Below are 20,182 nucleotides of genomic sequence, written 5' to 3' on the forward strand. Positions count from 1 at the left end.
GGTTTAGGAATGTAACCCAGGGTTTAGGAATGTAGTGTGAAACAGCATTAATGAACACCAAAGCCAGAATTAATAGTTAACCCAAGGTAAAAATGATGAGCAATGTGAAATGTGAAGCAAGACAACCCAGGATTCTGTTTACCGAGGGTTTACAACTATTTCAAGTGTGCAAATCCCAATTTTATTGACAGTAATGTAACACAGGAAAAAACTTGTATCCTTGCTGTGATTTTGGTTGGGATCGTTTTATAAATAAAATCTAATTTACTTTCTAACTATTACCTACTAACTTTTTACCTTTTATGAAAGATCTTTTAATGTACATGCGTAATGTGACCTAGGAAGAGCAAAAGTAGAAAAAAAATGAATTACAACTGAAACATTTAATGAAACAGACAAACTAAAATCTTGTAAAATGTTTTTTAATTTACTTTTCTTTTTTTTGGTTTCCTTGTCCCCTCTGAGATGACAGATTTACAAATAATCCTCACCCTTCTAACCCCGGCCCCCACAAAACCCCGCCCCTGACCACTCCCCCTGATGGAATGGGATGATATGAGACTAGCCAGTCTGGATCTTAGCGAGCATGAATTTGAACAAGTCTGGAACGGTACAGTGCATATGAATACAGGCTAATAAACACATGTAACATACATGTGCTGTAACACACACACTCACTCACTCTCACACACACACTCACACACACACACACACACACACACTATGTTAAGGACTGGAGTGAAACACCACAGGTTGACTGCAGGTTTGTTCTTGGACTACATTTTCCCATGATTCCACTTGCCCGCATTTAAGATCCATAATAAACTCAATGTGCGTTGCCAACAAAGAGGACCACCAATGTACCAAAGTTTTCCTACAAAAATGGGGACTTGTGTAGACAAAAAATGTAGGAAAAAAAAATTAAAAAAAAATTATAATAATAAAAAGGGGAGAAAAATAATTTTTAATTTAGACAAGACCCACAGAGCACAAACATATTTACAAGCTCCAAAAACAAATGTAAAAACGCTACTCTTCATTGCCCACCCCAAAAAAAGCTCAGGGGTTCACTTTTTTTTAATCTAAAATAAAAATTATGAAAATAGACGTTGCACAGACAGCGGCAGTGCCAGGTTGGCACCAGCTGACTGCAGGGTTCTGGGTTGGGTTTCAATGCAGTTGTGACATCACAGCTCGTCCCGGTCCCTGAGGATGGTGTAACGCGTTTCACTGGGGGCCAATTTCTGGAAGGAACTCTCTGGGGGATTACTGGCCACCTCTCCGTCGTCCTCCTGCTGGAATACACACGCAGACAGGCCAATAAACAACCACAAATCACCTGGATCTGTAAAGCGACTGTTCACACAGTCATTATACCCGGACCACGGATAGATGGATGTGTTCCTGTGACAGATCGCTCTGCACAGGTCACCGGGTTCATTCTGCTGCGCACGCATTCAAATGTCAGCACGTACGTTTAATTCAGTTATGGTCTTAATTAATGTACGCCTGCATTAATTAGTCTAGATCAACACATTCTTTTCAGAGATTTTGACCAGGAAGTGTGCTGAACTCACAACCTGAGTAAAAGTGCCTGTCATAATGGGGCACTTTAATCAGCGCAAAATTTGACACTTTTTTCACTGATTTTCAGCAAATGTCATGCACAAGCCAAACAGAGAAACTGATTATTAACTATCAGCATAATGATGAGCTGTTATGTGTTATTAAGGGAAATGAGAAATTACAAGCATTGAAACTGATATAAACTGTAGTTTTACACTATCATTCAAAAGTTTGGAGTCAGTAAGTATTTAAGAAATTAATACTTTTATTCAGCAAGGATGCATTCAATTAAAAGTAATAGTAAAGACCTTTATATTGTTAAAAAATATTTCAAATAAATGTTGTTCTTTTCAATGTTCTAGTCATCATGTCATTCTGAAAATCATGGCTTCCACAAAAATTAAGTACAGTAGACAACATTTGAAGTGGATCAAAAGAGTTCATCAAAGCAAACATTTATTGTTTCCTTGATCAATCACTGCCCTCTTATCCAAGTTTTACACACATTCCCAGTAAAAGATGAAAAAGCCTTTTTTTTTAAAAAATATAAATATGACGCCCAACTCAAATCCCTGTTGTAAATCAAAAGCACACCCATGCAGCAGCTGTGGTGAAATCTGACCTGTCCTGGAGTGGTGTCTGTGGGGTCTGGGCCATGATGGAACTCTCTGTGTAACTTTCCTGAGTGCAGGTCCAATACAAACTGCCTCAGCTTTCCTGGAACCCTGTTCATACACGCAAAGCATCTTAAAACAGTCCAAGAAAACCAAACAACAAAAACCCAAGCAGCATCATTGATTTAATGAGTGATAAGACCCTAAGAGGGCCGACAGTCTCCAAAACCACAGCAGTTTAACAAGATAATGACATCATCTGTACTGCCCCAGACGCCACGAACCCCCTGGAAAATCAGCTGTATCAAAGACTGATGGGAGGCAGGCTGATAAGGCCCTTATTGGATAATAGGATATGCAGAGTGCTTAATAAAATAAGACATGTGCTGAATTATGATGCTTTCTGTCATATGCGGCCTCTGGTGTCATAAATAATTGTGATGTTGTAATAAAGTAGTAATAACATGGTTATGAACCTATGAAAACAAACTAAGCATCTACGTTCACACACATTACAGCTATCAGTCAGGTGTCGCCTAATTAATTGGCGTAACTGGCTGAGAGATGAAGCCCAAAGCCCGTTCTCTATCACTCTCTTTTTGAGCATGTGCTGCTGTGGGGCCGAGTCTATAATCATCGTATAATTGCTAGGTGTCTGGAACAAGAGATAACCTGCAGGGAAAAGGCTGAAATAATCTCTGCATTAAAGACACACGGACAAGTGCAATACTTACGCAAGGTCGCTGAACTCTGGGAAGACATACATGTGGCGGAAACTGTCGATGGCAATTACAGGGCAGTCAGCGGGGGTCTTCTGAATGTGCAGTAAAGGGTGCCGGAACTTATCACAATCTGCATGAAGAAAATTTATAGAACCTGCGAGAGAGAAAGAAAGAGTCAAGGTAAATTTAGATGTTCAAAACCTCGTGAGCTGATCCTTTTTGCCAATCAAAAGTATATTTGGATTAGGATTGTGCAAAACTCACTAGTTGGTGGGTTATCTGAACAACTAATTGATTATTTTTAATTGATTAGATTAATTGATATAGATACAATTGTTGCCACTGGTCTCTATGATCTACTTAGGCTTACAATGCTTTTGAGATGCTGTCTAAAGGCCTGTTCACACCAATACAAACGTCTATGCAATTTATCGGTTCATTAAATTAGTAAATCAATATGTGTAAAAATCAATAAAAAGATGAAATGACTCTGACTTTTTAGAAGTGTTTCTGCTTTTCACAGAGAAAGTGAAACAATATTTACATTTCAAACAGAATGTAAATGATTAATTTAAACATGCTACTTCTCTGAGAGGGTTTTATTCATTCATGTTACATCACTGAACTTTAAACAGATGATTTAAGAACCTTGATGTGAGTCAACCGCACTAACTAACCAATTTGTCAACTTGTTGACCATCTTGCCAAGCCCTATCCAAAAATAGGGTTCACACACATTTGAAACAATTTCCATGACTTTTCCATGACCATTCCAGTCTTTTATGAATACAGTTTTTGATTTGTTTCGATTGTTAGTAACAAATCATTCATACCAATTTGTGAATATATTTGATTCTTTGAAAATGAAAATTCTCAATGTAAATGTAAAAACAATGTAAAAAATATCAGCTTTTTTACTGTTGTTTTTCTGGAACCCATTCAATATGACTATACAATAATAATACATATGTTTATTAAATTAAAAAAATAAAAATAATATCCACACAAATTACACATTTTGGATTCAAAACAGCGATTTTCACTGAAAGGTGAGAGGTTTGCATTCCTGTATGAATTATGAAAGATGACCCTGATGCTGTCTGGCCCCTGTGCATACCCTTTTCACTGATAAGCTGGCGAGCCACTTCCTGCTGAAATTTCTCCAGACTCTCTGTGTCATCCCTCTGATGGAAGAGGATCAGGAACGGGATGCCCTCCTCCGTCAGTTCCTACACACACACATACACAAACACACATTCTAGTCCAGCAGAATGATAGAAACAGTGAAAAGACCAAGTGATGTTATACAAAAAATGAGTGCCATTGGATTGGTTGTACTGATTCGAGGCCTGCAACTAAGTGCTGTATAATGAGTTCTGAGAGTGTGTAGGATGGCTGGGTGAAGTGCAATCGAGGAGAGGTGGGTCAGTGGAGCAGATTGTGGAGTATCTGCCATATCACCAAGCAACAGAGACTGAAGTTATTTAAAACATGTGGTCAAGTAAATCAAAGAAAAAACCCACACCTACTAAAGGACATGGCATGTGGACGTCTTTAAAACACAAACACACTTGAAACGTACACACTCGGATGTGCTTGAGTGTGGGAAAAGTACACTGAGGGGGAGGGGACTTTTCTTATGCAAATGATGAATCGGCTGTTCGACGGAACTGTACACAAATAACAATGCGGACAAAATGGAAAGAAAGTACATGTGACACCAAAATATATTTCAAGAAAGGGAATCATACCTCTCCATTTTCAAATGTGATTTCTCGGACTAGCGGCACACACTTGTCCTGTGTCCAGGCATAGCTGAGGTCAAAATTTGTGAGCGAGCCCATGTAGACCATGTCAGGAGCATTCTCTCCCATTGGCTTATAAATAATATTATCACCACTGAACCGCTCAGGCTTAGAAACTTCCCTAAAAAAGAGACGCATAGAAAGAATAAGACTGTTGTGAGAGAAGACATTTAAAATGGAGGTAATGAAGTAGGACAGAATTGATTCTGATGAAATAGTTCACCCAAAATGAAAATTCTTTCATTATTTAGTCCCCCTACTATACTCATTGTTTCAAACCCATTTGCCCATTTGTAATTTTCTATTCATACTGAAAGCAGGCAGTCAAGCTCCAAAATGGACTTAACGGCACCATTAAGAAATCATAAAAGTAGTCCATATGATTTCTGCTTCTTCAGAAGCCATATGGTCACAACTGTACTGTTGTATGGAAAAGAGCTGTGTGAAGATTATATAAAAAATGTATATATGTATATATATATATATATATATATACATATACACATACATATACACACACATACATACATATACACACACATATCTTTCTGTTCCACTGAAAAAATACAGGTTTTTACCAGTATACAGGTAACCAGTATACAGGTTTGATATGACACGAGGGTGAGTAAATGTCAGAATTTTTATCTGAAACTGAACTGTCCCTTTAAAGGCCCAGGGGACTTCTATCTATCAGTTGTTGATTGGATAGAGGCAGATCTGAATGAAAGATTGCAGTTGATTGTAAGAAAGGGGATGGGCTTATGCAGACTAAATGATTGAAGATTGAATTATACTTTTTAGAAACATATGCATGGATAAATCGTTCACAATAAGATCAATACATGTATTTACAAAGCAGCAGACTTTAAGTATCTTAAGTGCTTCTCCTACCCAAAAGATGCCAGGAAAACACAGTCATCTCTAAGGATGTTCGCCACTTTCTCATAAGTACGGTAATTGTCAGAGTCTTTATTCTCAAAGTAACCAATAATGGTGCGTCTACTCCTCTGAAAGAGAGAAAGGAAAGTAAGATGACACAGCAAGGAAATTCAGATTCCACGTCATTCTTAGTTACTAAAACTAAAAAGCATTTTGACTTAACATGTGCCACAAAAATAAAATTGTATAGCTTTGTGATTGTGAAACACTCACATCTACAGTGCTGATTTCCTCCAGATTTTCTATCACTTTGATTGGATCCACTTTCTGCTGGCGGATGAAATCAGCGATGGCGGTTACTGACCTTTGACCTCTGTACTCTCGCTTCATCATCATCCCATTTCTGAACAGTTTGAGTGTGGGGTATTTGCTTATCCTGTAGCGCTGGGCTATATCAGCTATCAGGAGAAACAGAACAAAAACAGGAGCCGTTACTCCAGTCTTCAGTGTCACATGATCATTCAGAAATCATTATAATATGCTGATTTGCTGCTCAAGATACATTACTTATTGTTATCAATGTTGAAAACAGTTGTGCGGCTTAATTTTTTTGGAAACTGTCAATTGTTTTAGGATTATTTGATGAATAGAAAGTTCAAAACAACAGCATTTATTTGTGATAAAATTTTGTAACATTAGAAGTTCAGCTTTGCCATCACAGGAATAAATTACATTTTTAAATGTATTAAGATAGAAAACAATATCGCAATAATATTTCACAATATGTTTGTTTTTACTGTATTTTTGATTAAATAAATGCAGCCTTGGTGAGTATAAGACTTTTCAAAATAATTTAAACATTGTAATGTTTCCAAACTTTTGACAGGTACTGTAGATACCTAAAGGTGAACATCTAAAGGTTTAAATCAATGAAAACCAACAGAATGAGATAACATGACTTTTCTGGTCACACTGGTTTTTGTTTGCCTTTTAACATAGAAGGGTGAGTCTTAGAAACCACACGTAGAAGAAAAATTTACCCTTCCAGATGCTCTGCTTTTGAAGAACAAAATGTGTTAATCCATGAATATTTTACTTTTAAGGTTATGAGAGAGAGAGAAAGATCAAAATGTCAGAGGTCAGGGATAGGCTCGTTTTAAAGAGAAAGATGGTCTCAAGTCAAAGTACAGACACAGAAAAGGGCTAAAGAGAAAGAAAAAGGGAAAGAATTAAAAAAAGTAGAGACAGAGAGAAGTCAAGAATGAAAGGGGGAGGGGCCTAGAAATGAAAGTCAACCAATGTGGGGGGTAAATACTCCAAAGCTGATCGGCTGGAATCAGTCATGCGCGGTCTCTCGCTCACACACACCCACGCTGTGGGGTATCTTTGAGCCGCCTTGACTTCACAGAAGATGCAGTTTTGTCATTAAACCATCAAACACTTTACAAGACATCAATAATTCTGTTTAATTTGCTTTATCTCAAAGGCTAAACCAATGTGTGTGTGTGTGTGTGTGTGTGTGTGTGTGTGTGTGTGTGTGTGTGTGTGTGTGTGTAAACTCACAGTGCTGGTCACAGTCCACCCTGGCAAACACCACCTGTGTAGCGTCTGGATATTCCTCCCGCACTATATTCGACGACTCCTCAAAAATAGGGTGAAGCATCTGACTGAAACGACACCTGCGGAAAATACATACAAATAAAATGACTTCAGACACAGATCTAATATTTCAGGTCTGTTCATTCTGTGTAATAAGCTGTACAAAATGCTTTTTATAATATCATCATCATCATCATCAGGACATGTCAACTTATTTAAAGGGATGGTTTACCACAAAATACACCGAAAACATTTACTCACCCTCATGCAATCCCTGTGTATACGTCTTTTTTCAGATAAACAAAGATTTTCAGAAAAATAATCAATCTCTGTGAGTCCGTATAATGCAAGTGAATGGGTCCAGCTTGTTTGATGCTTAAAGAACCACACACAGTGATTGTGTCTTAGGCACGTTCACAAGATCAGCTTGACAAAAGTAAGTGCGTTGTGAAGTTAAGCAAACAGTTATAAAGAAGCACAGAGGACCAACAATAAATGTTGGTTTATCTGAAGAAAGTCAGTCATACACATCCGGGATGGGATGAGAGCAAGTAAATTATGATAGAAATTTCATTTTTGGGTGAACTATCCCTTAAAAAAATTCATAAAGAGATCATAAAACTAATAAAAATGAATTGGGCGGTTTAGCTTACATTTTCTGAAGAGATTGCTTTATATGGTGAACGGGTTTAATTTAGGCCTTTACTCACATGTAAACATTCATCAACTCACACATCATTTGTGGTAAACAGAAGCTCAAGCATGTTTTCTTTATGTATGAGAACAAACAAGGTTCGTTCTCACATGTTGCGCAGCAAGTTTCAGCTTCCGCAAGAACCAATGAGATTTGTTCTCAAGCAAGTACAGTTGAGCTTCTGTTTATGTCCACCTATCATTGTTCATATAAGAATAAAAGCCTAAATTCAATTCTGATCCAAATTTAAAGTGAAAATTTGGACTAAACTGCTCAATTCATATGGATTATGAGGCCGAATAAAGTCCATCCACCTCCTCCATGTGGCGTCGGCTGGGCACCGAGGGCTTTTGGCACTCGGCGAACGGTGGCACTGGCTTCCCGAATGGGCTAACAACCCGTCCCCCGTAAAATTCCTCAACCGCTACAGAAACAACGAGAGAAGAAACATTACGAAACAATGACCAACGAGGGAACTCTGATTTTAAGATGACGATGACAAAGCAAACCGGCAACTGTGTCAAGAGTCTGATGCGGAATTCGATCTTTTCCGCCAGAAACATCACCCGAATAGGCACTTGGAATGTCCGGACCCTATTCCGGACTGGACGACTGGCCCAGCAATTGCGGGAGTTTGACAAATACAAGTTGGACGTCTTGGGCATCAGCTAAATGCGTTGGACTGGCAGTGACCGCATGGTCAGTGACGGCAAGGTGGTTATCTACTCAGGCCATGAAGACAAACGCGAGTGCGGAGTTGGACTTATCCTCGGCAAACGGGCTGTTGCGGCCATGATTGGATGGAAGCCCGTCAGTGACCGCATCATCACCGCTTGATTCCACTCAGCGCACGTTAAGTGTACTGAAGCCACAACAGATGTTGAGAAGGACTCCATCTGCGAGCAGCTGCAAGACACTTTCAACACCATCCCCAGCCATGATCTCAAGCTAATAATTGGAGACGTAAATATCTTGCTGGGAGGAGATCGCAGAGGTTTTGAAGGTCCCTTTTCATCCGCTGACTAGACCAATGACAATGGTGAGTGATTCCAGCTTTTTTGCAGCCTTAATGGCCTCATCATCGGCAAGACCATCTTCCAACACAGGGCCATTCACAAGAAGACCTGGAGGTCGCTTCTCTAATGAGATTGACTACATCTGCATCAACCGGCGATGGAGATCGACGTTGCAAGGCGTGTGCGACTACCGAGCAGATGTTGGATCTGACCATTTCCTGCTGCGAGGGACCCTCAAGTTAAAGCTCAAGCCGCAGAAACGTCCGCAGCCCATACGCCCATTTGCAGTGGAGAAGTTCAAGGACCCCCCCCCCAAGTCATTGCCGGATTCACCCTCCACATTCAGAACCGGTTCCAGCCGTAGCAAGATCTGGACGATATCGAAGATCAATGGGGCAGCTTTAAGCAGGTGGTCAAAGGCTGCACAGGCAAGCGTCGGCCGAATGCGTGGGAGGCGTAAGGAAGAGTGGATTCAGGACCAGACATGGGCTATCATCAATGAGCGGAAGGAGGCGAAGAAGCGACACGAGCAGGCCTGCATGGAAGTTCAGCTGAACATTGCAGTACGGCGATACGCTGAACTGGACTGAGAGGTCAAGAAAAGCTGCAGAGCGATAAGAAGAAATGGCTGGAGAACAAAGGCATCGAAGCTCAGGAAGCCGCCGATAGGAATGATACCAAGACCCTGTATCGCATCATGCGCGAGCTGACTGGAGCTCGAAGTAGCTCAAGCATCCTGATCAAGGATAAACAAGGGAAACTACTTCTAAGCTAAGAAGAGCAGGACACCTGTTGGATTGAGCAAATCCAAGAAACCCTGAACCAGTCAGAACCAACATCCACCTACGATTTCGACAGTGAGCTAGGGCAGCCCGAACTCGGTCAACATCGGCGATATCACCACTGCAGGGCTCAATGTGGCAATCAAAGCACTAAAGAGGTGTAAAGCTCCTGGACTGGACGAGATATCCCAAGAGCTTTTGAAGTATGGCGGGCCAGTGATCCCCCAAAAGCTGGTCGAGCTGTGCAATAGCTGTTGGCAGTCCGAGACTGTCCCTAACGATTGGCGAAAGGGTGTCATTGTTAAGCTGCCATAGATGGGCAACCCATCTGTCTGTGGGAACTCGAGAGGCATCACCTTACTCTCAGTGCCTGGCAAGTCTTCTGCAGTGTCATGCTGCGACGCCTGTGGACTGTTGATTGACACCTGTGTGACGACCAGGCCGGATTTGGAGGAGGACATTAGTGAGGTAAACAGATATTCACCCTCGGTAATATCATTGAGCAGTCCGTCAAGTTCAAGTGGTCCCTTTCCATCAATTTTTTCGACTTCAGGAAGGCCTTTGATGGTGTCCATCGGGATTCGCTTTGGCATATTCTTCACCTGTATGGCGTCCCTGCCACGATTCATCGCCATTTTCTAAAATCTTTATTTTAACTCCAGTTGCGCGATCAAAACCGAAACTGGGACCACCGACTTCTTTAATATCGTGACCGGTGTCCGGGAGGGATGCATTCTATCGCCATTCCTCTTCTTGATTGTGGTCGACTTTGTCATGGCGAAGGCGATGGACGGACCCGGTTATGGGATCCCATGGATTGACCAATCACACCTGACCGACCTGGACTTTGCTGACGATATTGCACTGCTCTCAGAGACGAGGAAATCCCTTGGACGTATAACCTCCTCTTTGGGCAGAGAATCGGGCAAAGTTAGGCTGAGGATCAGTGGAGAGAAGGCCGAGGTCATGCAGGTCCACTTGCTACCAACACAGATCATGATCCCGATCCATCTAGGACAGCAGTGGCTGGAAGACGTCACCCAGTTCACTTATCTTGGGAGCCTATTTAAAAATGATGGTGACTCTGAGGCGGATGTGATCTGTCGAATTGGCAAGGCATCAGCAATGTTCTACCGCCTGTAGCCCATCTGGACATCGAGTACCGTCAGCCTGACCATCAAACTGTCTGTACAAAACCATCGTCCTGCCTACTGTTACCTATGGCTGCAAGACGTGGAAGGTCACAGTGGCCGTCACCCGTAAGGTTGATGTATTTCATCAGCGGTGTCTACAGCGTATGCTTGGAATTAGCTATCTATCACCAACGTGGAAGTCATCCGATGGAGTAAAATGCGCACACTGAGCATCATCATCTCCGAACGGAGACTACGGTTGGCAGGCCATGTTCTGCGAATGGACCGGCACCGGATTACGAGGTGCTCCATGTATTAGCAGCCGCCAGATGCCAAGCTTGGACGTGGACAACCTAAGACCAACTGGAGATCCACGTTCAAAGACGACTTGAAACGTCTTGGCATCAGCTGGGTGGAAGCAGAGGACCGTGCATCTGATGGTGCGCATTGGAGAGCTCTCGTTGCCTTATATGCTAGACCAGTGGTTCCCAAACTTTGTCCTGGCGACCCACCAACACTGCACGTTTTCTCTGTCTCCCTAATCAAACACACCTGATTCAACTCATCAGCTCATTATCCCATGTGATTATGACTAAGGTCTAAGGCAGTGGTTCTCAACTCCAGTCCTCGGGACCTACTGCTCTGCACATTTTGTATGTCTCTCTTATCTGACACACTCAGTTCAGATCAAGGAGTCTCTCCTAACGAGCTGGTGATCTGAATCAGGTGTGTTAAATAAGGAGACATAAAAAATGTGCAGAGCAGTGGGTCCTGAGGACTAGAGTTGAGAACCACTGGTCTAAGGTAAGTTTTACGATCTCTTTATGAACTTTTTGAAGCAAATGGTAGTTGCATAGCTGTCAATGGAGGGACAGAAATCTCTATGATTTCATTAAATATATCTTCACGTTTCTAAGATGAGCGAAAGTCTTGCGGTTTTTAATGACATGAGGGTGAGTAATTGACAATTTATTTATTTCTTGGGTGAACTAACCCCAAGAATTTAATGAACTAACCCTAAAGTATTTAATGTCAAAGCAAATCAACAACTCTCATCAGACTTTCTGAGAAACACACATCTGGAGGCGGTAATCTGAGAGACACTCACCAGTCTGCATAGAAGTTGACTAGAGCCACCCCTGCACTGTCTGTGGAGAGAAACTTGTGGTTTAATGTCATTTGATCTACTACAATGACAAAGCACCATTGGATAACTGACACCCACATGCACAACACAGGTGCAGTAACTGTCTGATTGATACAGCCTCCTTCAAACACACAAAATATACAAGGTAAGAACTCACTAAGGATGTCATCGATGTTTCCAGCATCCAGACTTGTTATTTCTCCTCGTCCAGGAGTATAAAAACCCGTTACCTGCCAACAACAGAGGTGTTTTATTGGTAAACTTTTTGTATGGGTGTGTGTGAGTAATAACAGTAACAGTGCGCATAAAAGGGACAGTGGTAAATCATTATCATTAGACAGTCAAACTCTTAATCTATAATCTCTCTGATAAGAAAAACAAAACAAAAAAAAACATAGGCTTTCATGCAGGAGGCAAAATGAACCATAGGAAAGCCCTGAATACGAATAAAAATGGACTTGGGAGTTGAATTATAAGAACAATAATCAGATTTTCTGGTGTGATGCAAGTGATTCAAATTAAGTAGAACAAACCATCTACTATAGTAAACATCTTTTGTGACTAATGCATCTCTTAACAACTTAAAAACAAATTTACTATCATCATAACTTTGCCCAAATTTCTTTTATCTTTTGCAGAACTCTAGGTGGCATGGGAAATAGTCTTCACAAAGTCAACAAAACAGAAAATTTGGAGAACAAAAATCACAGAGCAATGTTCCTTAATAATAAATAAATGTATAAATTTAAAATATTTTTAAACAAAAAAACAATTAAATAAATATTACATAATAATTATCCATTGAAAACCTTAAAAAGTTGTAACTGAGGACCTTTTTAAATAAAAGTTGATAATATGTGCTTGTTATGAAATGTGTTAAATACAGAATTGAGGAGTGAAACAGGAAACTAATGATAACTTGTTTGCTAATAACAATCAAATGGGGCACAATGAACAAATACAAATATGCATTAAGCAAAATACATGGGATAAAGTCAGACTGGGAAAGTAGTTTCTTTAAATGACAAACAGGACAACAGATTTCATTATACTATCAATCCAGGCTAAACTATAAAAAATCTAACAAATCAATCATTGCTAAATACATCATGTGACTTTTTTACTTTTTTTAACAACAAATGTGACATATATTTGAGAAATAGAAAGTTAATCTTTGCTGACCAACGGGGCCATTTTTAAAGCCTCTACTGAATTTTACTGCTATGTCAATTCATCATTAGCTTACAGTGCAGATTATGTTTCTCAACATGCAAATTGTGGCTTCACCATATTCCTAAATAAGTAGCAAAATGTGCTTGTAACAACAGTCCAGTGTATATTTAATTATTTGTCATAATGAGATGAAAGATTAACGTCTAGTGTCAACGCTATGAGAATGAGTCTTCAACCGATCAACAGATAGAATAGATATGTTTGACCCAAGATGACCTTTGTAAACAAATCATTTTCTATTATTTCTGAAACTTGTTTTTTTATTTCCTCCAAAAGCCCCATTTAATGGGAAAGTACATTAAGGCGGCACTTAGTAACAGTTAACTGATAAACTCACATAATCTAATCTAACTGTGATAATTTCAGATAACTGTGATCAGATAGTGCACTTTAAATTCCAATCACATGCTACCACTCAAATAAGAGAAGTTTGATAAAATGCAGAAAAAATATGAAAAGGAAATTTAATGTTATATTGCTTTCTATCTGGAAGTAGTGAGCGTGCTATTTCAGGAGGTGAAGACCAGTTTGTTTTTATCAGCTTTAAATCTGAAGTACGAATTTATGTATAAAAAAATAAAGTATATATTTAAAACATTTTTACTATTAAACAGATTATCATGTTTTAGTATATAATAATGCCCTTCATTCTGTTCATATTCTATATATAACTGATAAAAGTTTGAAACTAAAATTTTTTGAAAGAAGTCTTATTCTCACCAAGGCTGCAATTATTTAATCAAAAATACAATAAAAACAGTAATATTATGACATATTACAAACTGAAAGAACTGTTTGCTGATTTGCAGCTCAAAAACATTTCTTATTACTATGTTAAAAACAGTTGTGCTGTTTAACATTTGATGAATAGAAAGTTCAATGAACATGCATTTATTAAATTAAAGCATTTAACTAGAAATCTTTTGTACCATTATAAATGCCTTTAGTGTCACTTTTGATCAATTTTCAAATGCATCCTTGATGAATAAAAATATGAATTGATCTTTTTTTTTTAAACTTACCACAAATGTTTGAATGGTATTGTTTTCCCAAAAATGTTAAGAAGCAAAAACTGTTTTCAACATTGACAATAATAATAAAAGTTTCTTGAGCAGCAAATCATCATATTAGATTGATTTCTAAAGAATCACGTGACACTGAAGACTGGAGTAATGATGCTGAAAATTCAGCTTTGCCATCGCAAGAATAAATACCATTTTTAAATGTATTATATATTATTATTTTAAATTGTAATATTTCACAATATTACTGTTCTTACTGTATTTTTGAATGAAATATCTTGGTGAGGATAAGAGACTTTCAAAACCATTAAAAAATGGTAATGTTTCCAAACTTAGGACAGGTAATGTATTTGTTTATTTTAGCAGAATATTTGTTTACTAAAAGTAAAAATTATATTATATTTATAATGTTCCAAAGTTCAGTGTTAATAACTGGGATCTTAAGATGTGTGTGTATTACACTTGCACTGTAACACAACAACAATTTCGTATGGATTTTAGACATTCCTTTTAGCCATGTGATGATGTCTTTGGTCTTTTTGCCGATTAGTTGGCATTATTAATCTGGTAAATATATGTTCTATGAAATGAGCATATCACAACCAAAATTCATCAAAGTCAAGTAACGAGGCTAATTGTCTAACATTATGTAATCAATCCAAAAGACACTGTGAACAGGTTTGGTAATGCCACGCATTAAAGTAGAGTTGTTGGATGAGTATGCTGTTGCAACATATCACTACATCCTGTTTGACTGTGTCAAAGATAGCCTGAAGACAAGTATAATGATATTACGATGTATTCACCTCTCCTTGATTAAACACAGAGAGGCGGACTGACTGCAATTACATGAAGCAGACTTTCTCCCTAGGGCTGCAACAATATATCACAATACAAAAATGCAACAATATGTATCATGGATGGTGACAATATGTATTGTGTATAGTTCACCCAAAATGAAAATTTCTGCGTGAGAAAAAATTCAAGTTTACAGAGTTGTAGTGTCAGTACTACATTAAAGGGGCCATCGGATGCGAAATTCACTTTTATATGGTTTTTGCATATATATGTGTCTTTGCAGTGTGTGGACAAAACCACCATACAATGAAAATCCCTTCACTCCTTTTTTTTTTTATCCTCAAAAAGCCTAAACACTCTCAATCTAGCAGTTTTGATTTTCTGAGCAATATGATGTCATATTGCTTATGCTCCGCCCTCAACCACTGATGGACTGTCCCGTATTAGCATATTTCCACCCTCAGCCATTTGTATACTATCTGCCATGGCAGCACTTTATGTATCTTGTGTTGACATGCCCCACGGAAGAGAGGGGTGGGGTGAGCAGTTGCTCATCATTTAAAGAGACATTCAATGGAACTGGTTGCTAGCAAGCATATTTGTCTAAAATAATTCGGTATTTTTAGCTTCGGAATCATGAACATTTTTATTTTTATGTCACCATTTGCCCGTGCATTGGGTTACCAGCACCAAATACAAGCCAATGTAATACCAAATTTAGCATTTTAATCAACAGTAAAACATTGTTAACTCTTTACCATATGTCTTGGAGTATCACAACTAGGGCTGCAACAACGAATCGATAAAATTTGATTATTAAAAGAGTTGGCAACGAATTTCATTATCGATTCGTTGTCGCGGGATTATTACGCCAGTCAATAATTCGCAGAGATGTTTGAGTATAAATTTAAAAAAATTTGAGCGCGGAGCAGATCCATGAGGCGCCGGACTGGACAAAAGCGAAGCGAACTCCGCGAGTGAGTGCGAGAGATACCGAGTGTGTCCGATATCGCGCGAGAGAGACCAAGTGTGTCAGCGCGCGAGCGACAGAGCACGAAAGAGACCGAGTGTATCTGCGCGCAAGAGAGACTGAGTGTGTCTGAGCATTAGTAAATTGGTACATACTACATAGTAATATATAATTACTATATAAGAGGCATGGAAGTTCGATAAATGAAATAAAAACAACAATTAAAGTCTTACCACTGAATTAGCAGACTGTGATTTGAATCATATAGACAGAAGATGAAAACACTTTCTTGTCTGTCCCAAGTACCACTAAAAGGGGAATATTTTTTCCACAATTTGCAGCACTGAATTTTTCAATCTTTACTCTAAATGACTCAGAGAAACTTCACTCGGAAAGGATGAGCTGCAAAATACCTTGCACGCCATAGGAGGTGGTCAATCCATTGTATTTGTTTTTTTATATTTTATTGTATTTATATTTTATATATATTGTATTTATAATTAATATTAGGATAGACTAGAGATATTATCTTCTGTTATTATTATTTATTGCTATTATTAATACCTATTATCCATGCGCCAGGACTTGTCTTTTGTGTGCATTTGCTTGTCAAATTATGACATCTTTGACAAAAAAACAAAACAGAAGTTTGTGAGTTTGTGCATCTCTGTGAGTGTGTGTGAGTGTAGTGTAGAGAACAAGTTCTGACGTTCAAACAAATCCTGTTAAGTTTTCTGATTTTTCTTTTTCTTTATTTTTTTATAAATAATTTGTTTTCCTGACAGCACAGGTCTCTTTAAACAAAAATATACATATTTTTGTGCACTTTATTTTTAAAAAGCCTATATATTTGGCAGATGTAAAGCATACACGTGTATGTTTTTTGAGTTAGTCCATTTTTTGCACTGAATTTGCACTGTCAGTTCTGTTTTTGAATAAAGGGTTGGAAATGAATGCTTTTTTTAAATCCGATTCATCGAAAAAATAAGATCGACAGATTAATCGATTATTAAAATAATCGTTAGCTGCAGCCCTAATCACAACAATATCGTATCGTGAGTTCTGTATTGCGATATGTATCGAATCGTGACATGAGGGTATCGTTACACCCCTACTTCTCACACTGGCTGTTTTAAGAGGCAAAAAGAACCATTCAGACTAAAATATCAATCACACTGAGGCATATCTGATCCTCTTCAAAACAAACAAAAACAGGCAGCAGCTAAACAACACTGCCTAAATTTATTTGCTCATCTCTCAGAGAACTCAAGTCTCCAACTGTCACAACAGCCACAGAAACAAAACAAACACACGGCTCCACATGGGCTGATCTAAACCGCTCAGATCCCAAAGTACTAATTCACAGCTAGACCCAACATACACTGTAGTTTTGGTGTAGTCCAACATACACTGTAGTCCATTTCTTACTGAGATTCATCACAATGAGCTTCCCACTTCTAATAAGGGAGTTTCTACTCAGATACATAAAAATAGGTTTGAACCAGGGTTGAAGGGAAGAGTTAAGTCCCGTTCACACCAAGAATGATCTCTATAATAACTAGGCTATATTAGAATTCACACAAACAAATTATAATGTTTTGTTTATTATGAGCATGCGCTACAGGTAAGTCATCTGCCACTTTCAAGTTCTTTAAAATCGAGTAGATTCTGATTGGCTATTTTTATTGTTTATCAGTTGAAACAAAGTCCAACGATAGTGTTCCTTTGTGTCGATAAGATGTTAAAGATAATTTTCCCCCCTAAAAACCCTAAAGGCTAAATTTGGATTTATTTATTTTTTAAAAGTATCAACAGAATAAAACAAGTTTCTCAAATAACAAACATTTATTCCATATAGTTTGTTGTTTAAGCACTGATCCCATTCGAATTGCCATTTATTTTTGGTGTAATTATAGTTATAGTAGTGGTGTGGATTTCAATATCCTCATAAAATTCAAAGGTATCATAAAAACCTTTTATAGTTGTATTTATTGTCCTTGGTGTAAAAATGCTTTTACGAATAGATGTTTTTATGTTTGTGAACAAACATTTTGTTTTCTGTTATTTAATTAACATTGTTAGATAAAAATTCATCATATTTTCAAAATGCATATTACAGATCAATTGTAATCATGCATATATAATTTTCATCATCAGTCTCAAAACCAAGTCCCTTACTCCTGGCATACATTTTTTTCTCTTTTGGATAATCCGTTACACTTGGATGTTCGCAATACGAAAGAAAATATCTGTCTGTCCTTCTGTTTCATCGCATGTCATCAAGGTCGTGCTACCTAGCTGGCTAACATTGCAAACATGACTTGTGATAACGTTGGAAGCATTCCTTTAAATAGGTTGAAATCATTAACAAATCAGTATGCTTCACACTGTATGTAAAGTGGGTTTTATTTATTGCTATCATGAAGTTGCTTTAAAACAATTTCAGAATGAGGAAGGAACTATACCACACAAGTTATTGAAAAGATTAATAAAACAGTGACTGAAGTGCTGAAGGTCAATCTCAAAGCAAACTGACTATCTCTCTGTGATGATAAATATTACGTTCACAAAGGAAAACAGGAAACCTTATGAGAAAAATATCTACAAAAAAATGTGTCCCTTTCTATTTACAGCTAAAATACATACCGAAACTGAAAGCTTATCAAATGAACTAAATTGGCAACAAGGCTACCGCTGCTGTGGTTTTCACATCATGCTGTGCTAAACAGACAGAGCAGCGCGTCTCACTTCCGGGTTGACAGCCAATAGGATTCGGCCACAACAGAGTTCTTCACCAACCGGTTTCTTTACTGCGAAGACGGATGAAACGAATCCCAAAATAGCCACCTCTTTACTTTAGGACTATAAAGATCACTGTTGACAGCTGCAAATTGTATGGCTCCTATTGTAAAAATGAATTTAAGTGCTTAATTCATGTGTTTAAAGGACTTTCCGAGTTAAACAGGCTCACATCAATTGCTGTGTGTGAAACTTTACAACTATGAATGGACACAGGACACCTGCAAGCAACTCAGTAACTGGTTCATTTGAACAAGTTGCGCTTAACATGTAAAACCTCTGCAAGGTTCCAAAACTTGCGGTGCGGGTGACGTAACGTTAGTGCCTTCTTTTCCCATCTAAAACTCTTCTATTCCGTCATTCTCTACGCTAAAGAACAAAGTCCTTTGGCCTTTTCAACATTTGAGACTCCTACAAATATATTTGTTTTATAATTCAGTGATCCTTAGTTTACTTGCAGACATTCCAAATAAAATTATAATTTGGCAATGTATATAAATGACAATGTTTATATGCGAGTATGGTTGTGAATTAAATGTAAATAGTTGACCCACAGCCTATAAACTCTCAAACTGTCCCATACTAGCAGCTGCATCATGACTACAAGTCCGGTGGTAACTCTAATAGCTGGTTAGCCGCATTAGCCCGCTTTAGCACTTTCTGTAGCAAGCATACATGCACTAAAGACCATATAGACCAATATTCATAGTTGAAGTCGTTCCTTGCACACATTCTAAAGGCCTTCGTATAATAACTCGTTAAATAACAAGAGCATCACATCCAAGTTCATAAACCCTCATAATAGCTAACGTTGTATGAGCTAGCTATCACAAGCAAACCTGCCAGAAGTGTTACTGAACGAGCGCGTGATTACTCATACACATACCAGCAGGAGGGTGAAGTAGTGCAGTTCAGGAGCGGGAATTATTGATGATAATTTCATTGTATAGTGGTGTTGGTTGAGGTTACGATGTTGTTGGATCTTGCCAGTTTCTCGACACCACCTCCTTCTCCTCTGCTGCAGGAAACAGGCAGGCAGTACATACGGCCAGGGCTACGGGAACTGGAATTCCGGGTTTGCCGGGAGTTGTGGGAAATGTAGTTTCATACTTGGACTCTTGTCGTTCAACCAACCAGGATTTGTTTATCAAAAAACTACAATCCCAGTATGGAACGTGTGGGGAGAATGTGGACCTTGGTAATTGTAGTTTTATTTACATACGTGCCCAGATGTGTTTGCGGTATCAAGAGTTTTTGGAGTATCATTGACCACAGCGGGGCTGAAGTAACCAAAATTACGAAAACAGCGAAAACACGGCATTCCGTTGCAACCGTTTGTGATGTTTAAAGTCAGAGATGGAAATATCAGATTAATTGTGTTTCACCTTGAATGTGGTAAGTTG

General features: G+C 38.5%; 2 protein-coding genes across 3 annotated transcripts in view; one reads left to right on the forward strand and one right to left on the reverse strand.

The window, feature by feature from the left end:
- Positions 1 to 406: 406 nt before the first annotated feature.
- Positions 407 to 19,799, reverse strand: erp44 (endoplasmic reticulum protein 44). 2 transcript variants are annotated; one of them, XM_077213785.1, is made up of 11 exons: positions 19,666 to 19,799; positions 12,115 to 12,187; positions 11,919 to 11,958; positions 7,150 to 7,265; positions 5,860 to 6,044; positions 5,599 to 5,714; positions 4,654 to 4,828; positions 4,020 to 4,131; positions 2,915 to 3,056; positions 2,189 to 2,291; positions 407 to 1,292 (listed from the first exon to the last, which is right to left on the reverse strand). In XM_077213785.1, the coding sequence occupies exons 1-11, from the start codon at positions 19,720 to 19,722 to the stop codon at positions 1,188 to 1,190; spliced, it is 1,224 nt and encodes a 407-aa protein (XP_077069900.1). In that variant the 5' UTR covers positions 19,723 to 19,799; the 3' UTR covers positions 407 to 1,187. The 2 variants fall into 2 exon arrangements, with proteins under 2 accessions (XP_077069900.1, XP_077069895.1); XM_077213780.1 differs by having other exon boundaries at positions 407 to 1,295.
- The window catches only part of invs (inversin), a 38,626-nt gene continuing 38,230 nt past the window's right edge, over positions 19,787 to 20,182 (forward strand). Inside the window, exon 1 of the mRNA XM_077213710.1 lies at positions 19,787 to 20,174. The gene's annotated coding sequence lies outside the window, so the exon portion shown is untranslated. The remainder of the gene's footprint in view (positions 20,175 to 20,182) is intronic.

This window comes from Siphateles boraxobius, unplaced genomic scaffold (assembly GCF_051911475.1).
Source record: "Siphateles boraxobius isolate OS27281-9 unplaced genomic scaffold, OSU_SipBor_1 12, whole genome shotgun sequence".
Classification (NCBI taxonomy): Eukaryota; Metazoa; Chordata; class Actinopteri; order Cypriniformes; family Leuciscidae; genus Siphateles; species Siphateles boraxobius.

Excerpts from the sequence above, each read along its gene's own strand:
- erp44 (XM_077213780.1), bottom strand. The coding sequence starts at position 19,722 with ATGAAATTATCATCAATAATTCCCGCTCCTGAACTGCACTACTTCACC. Across the intron at positions 6,045-7,149 it reads GGTGGACTGTGACCAGCACT|CTGATATAGCCCAGCGCTAC; the intron begins GTGAGTTTACAC and ends TTCTCCTGATAG. Across the intron at positions 5,715-5,859 it reads AGGAAATCAGCACTGTAGAT|AGGAGTAGACGCACCATTAT; the intron begins GTGAGTGTTTCA and ends TCTCTCTTTCAG.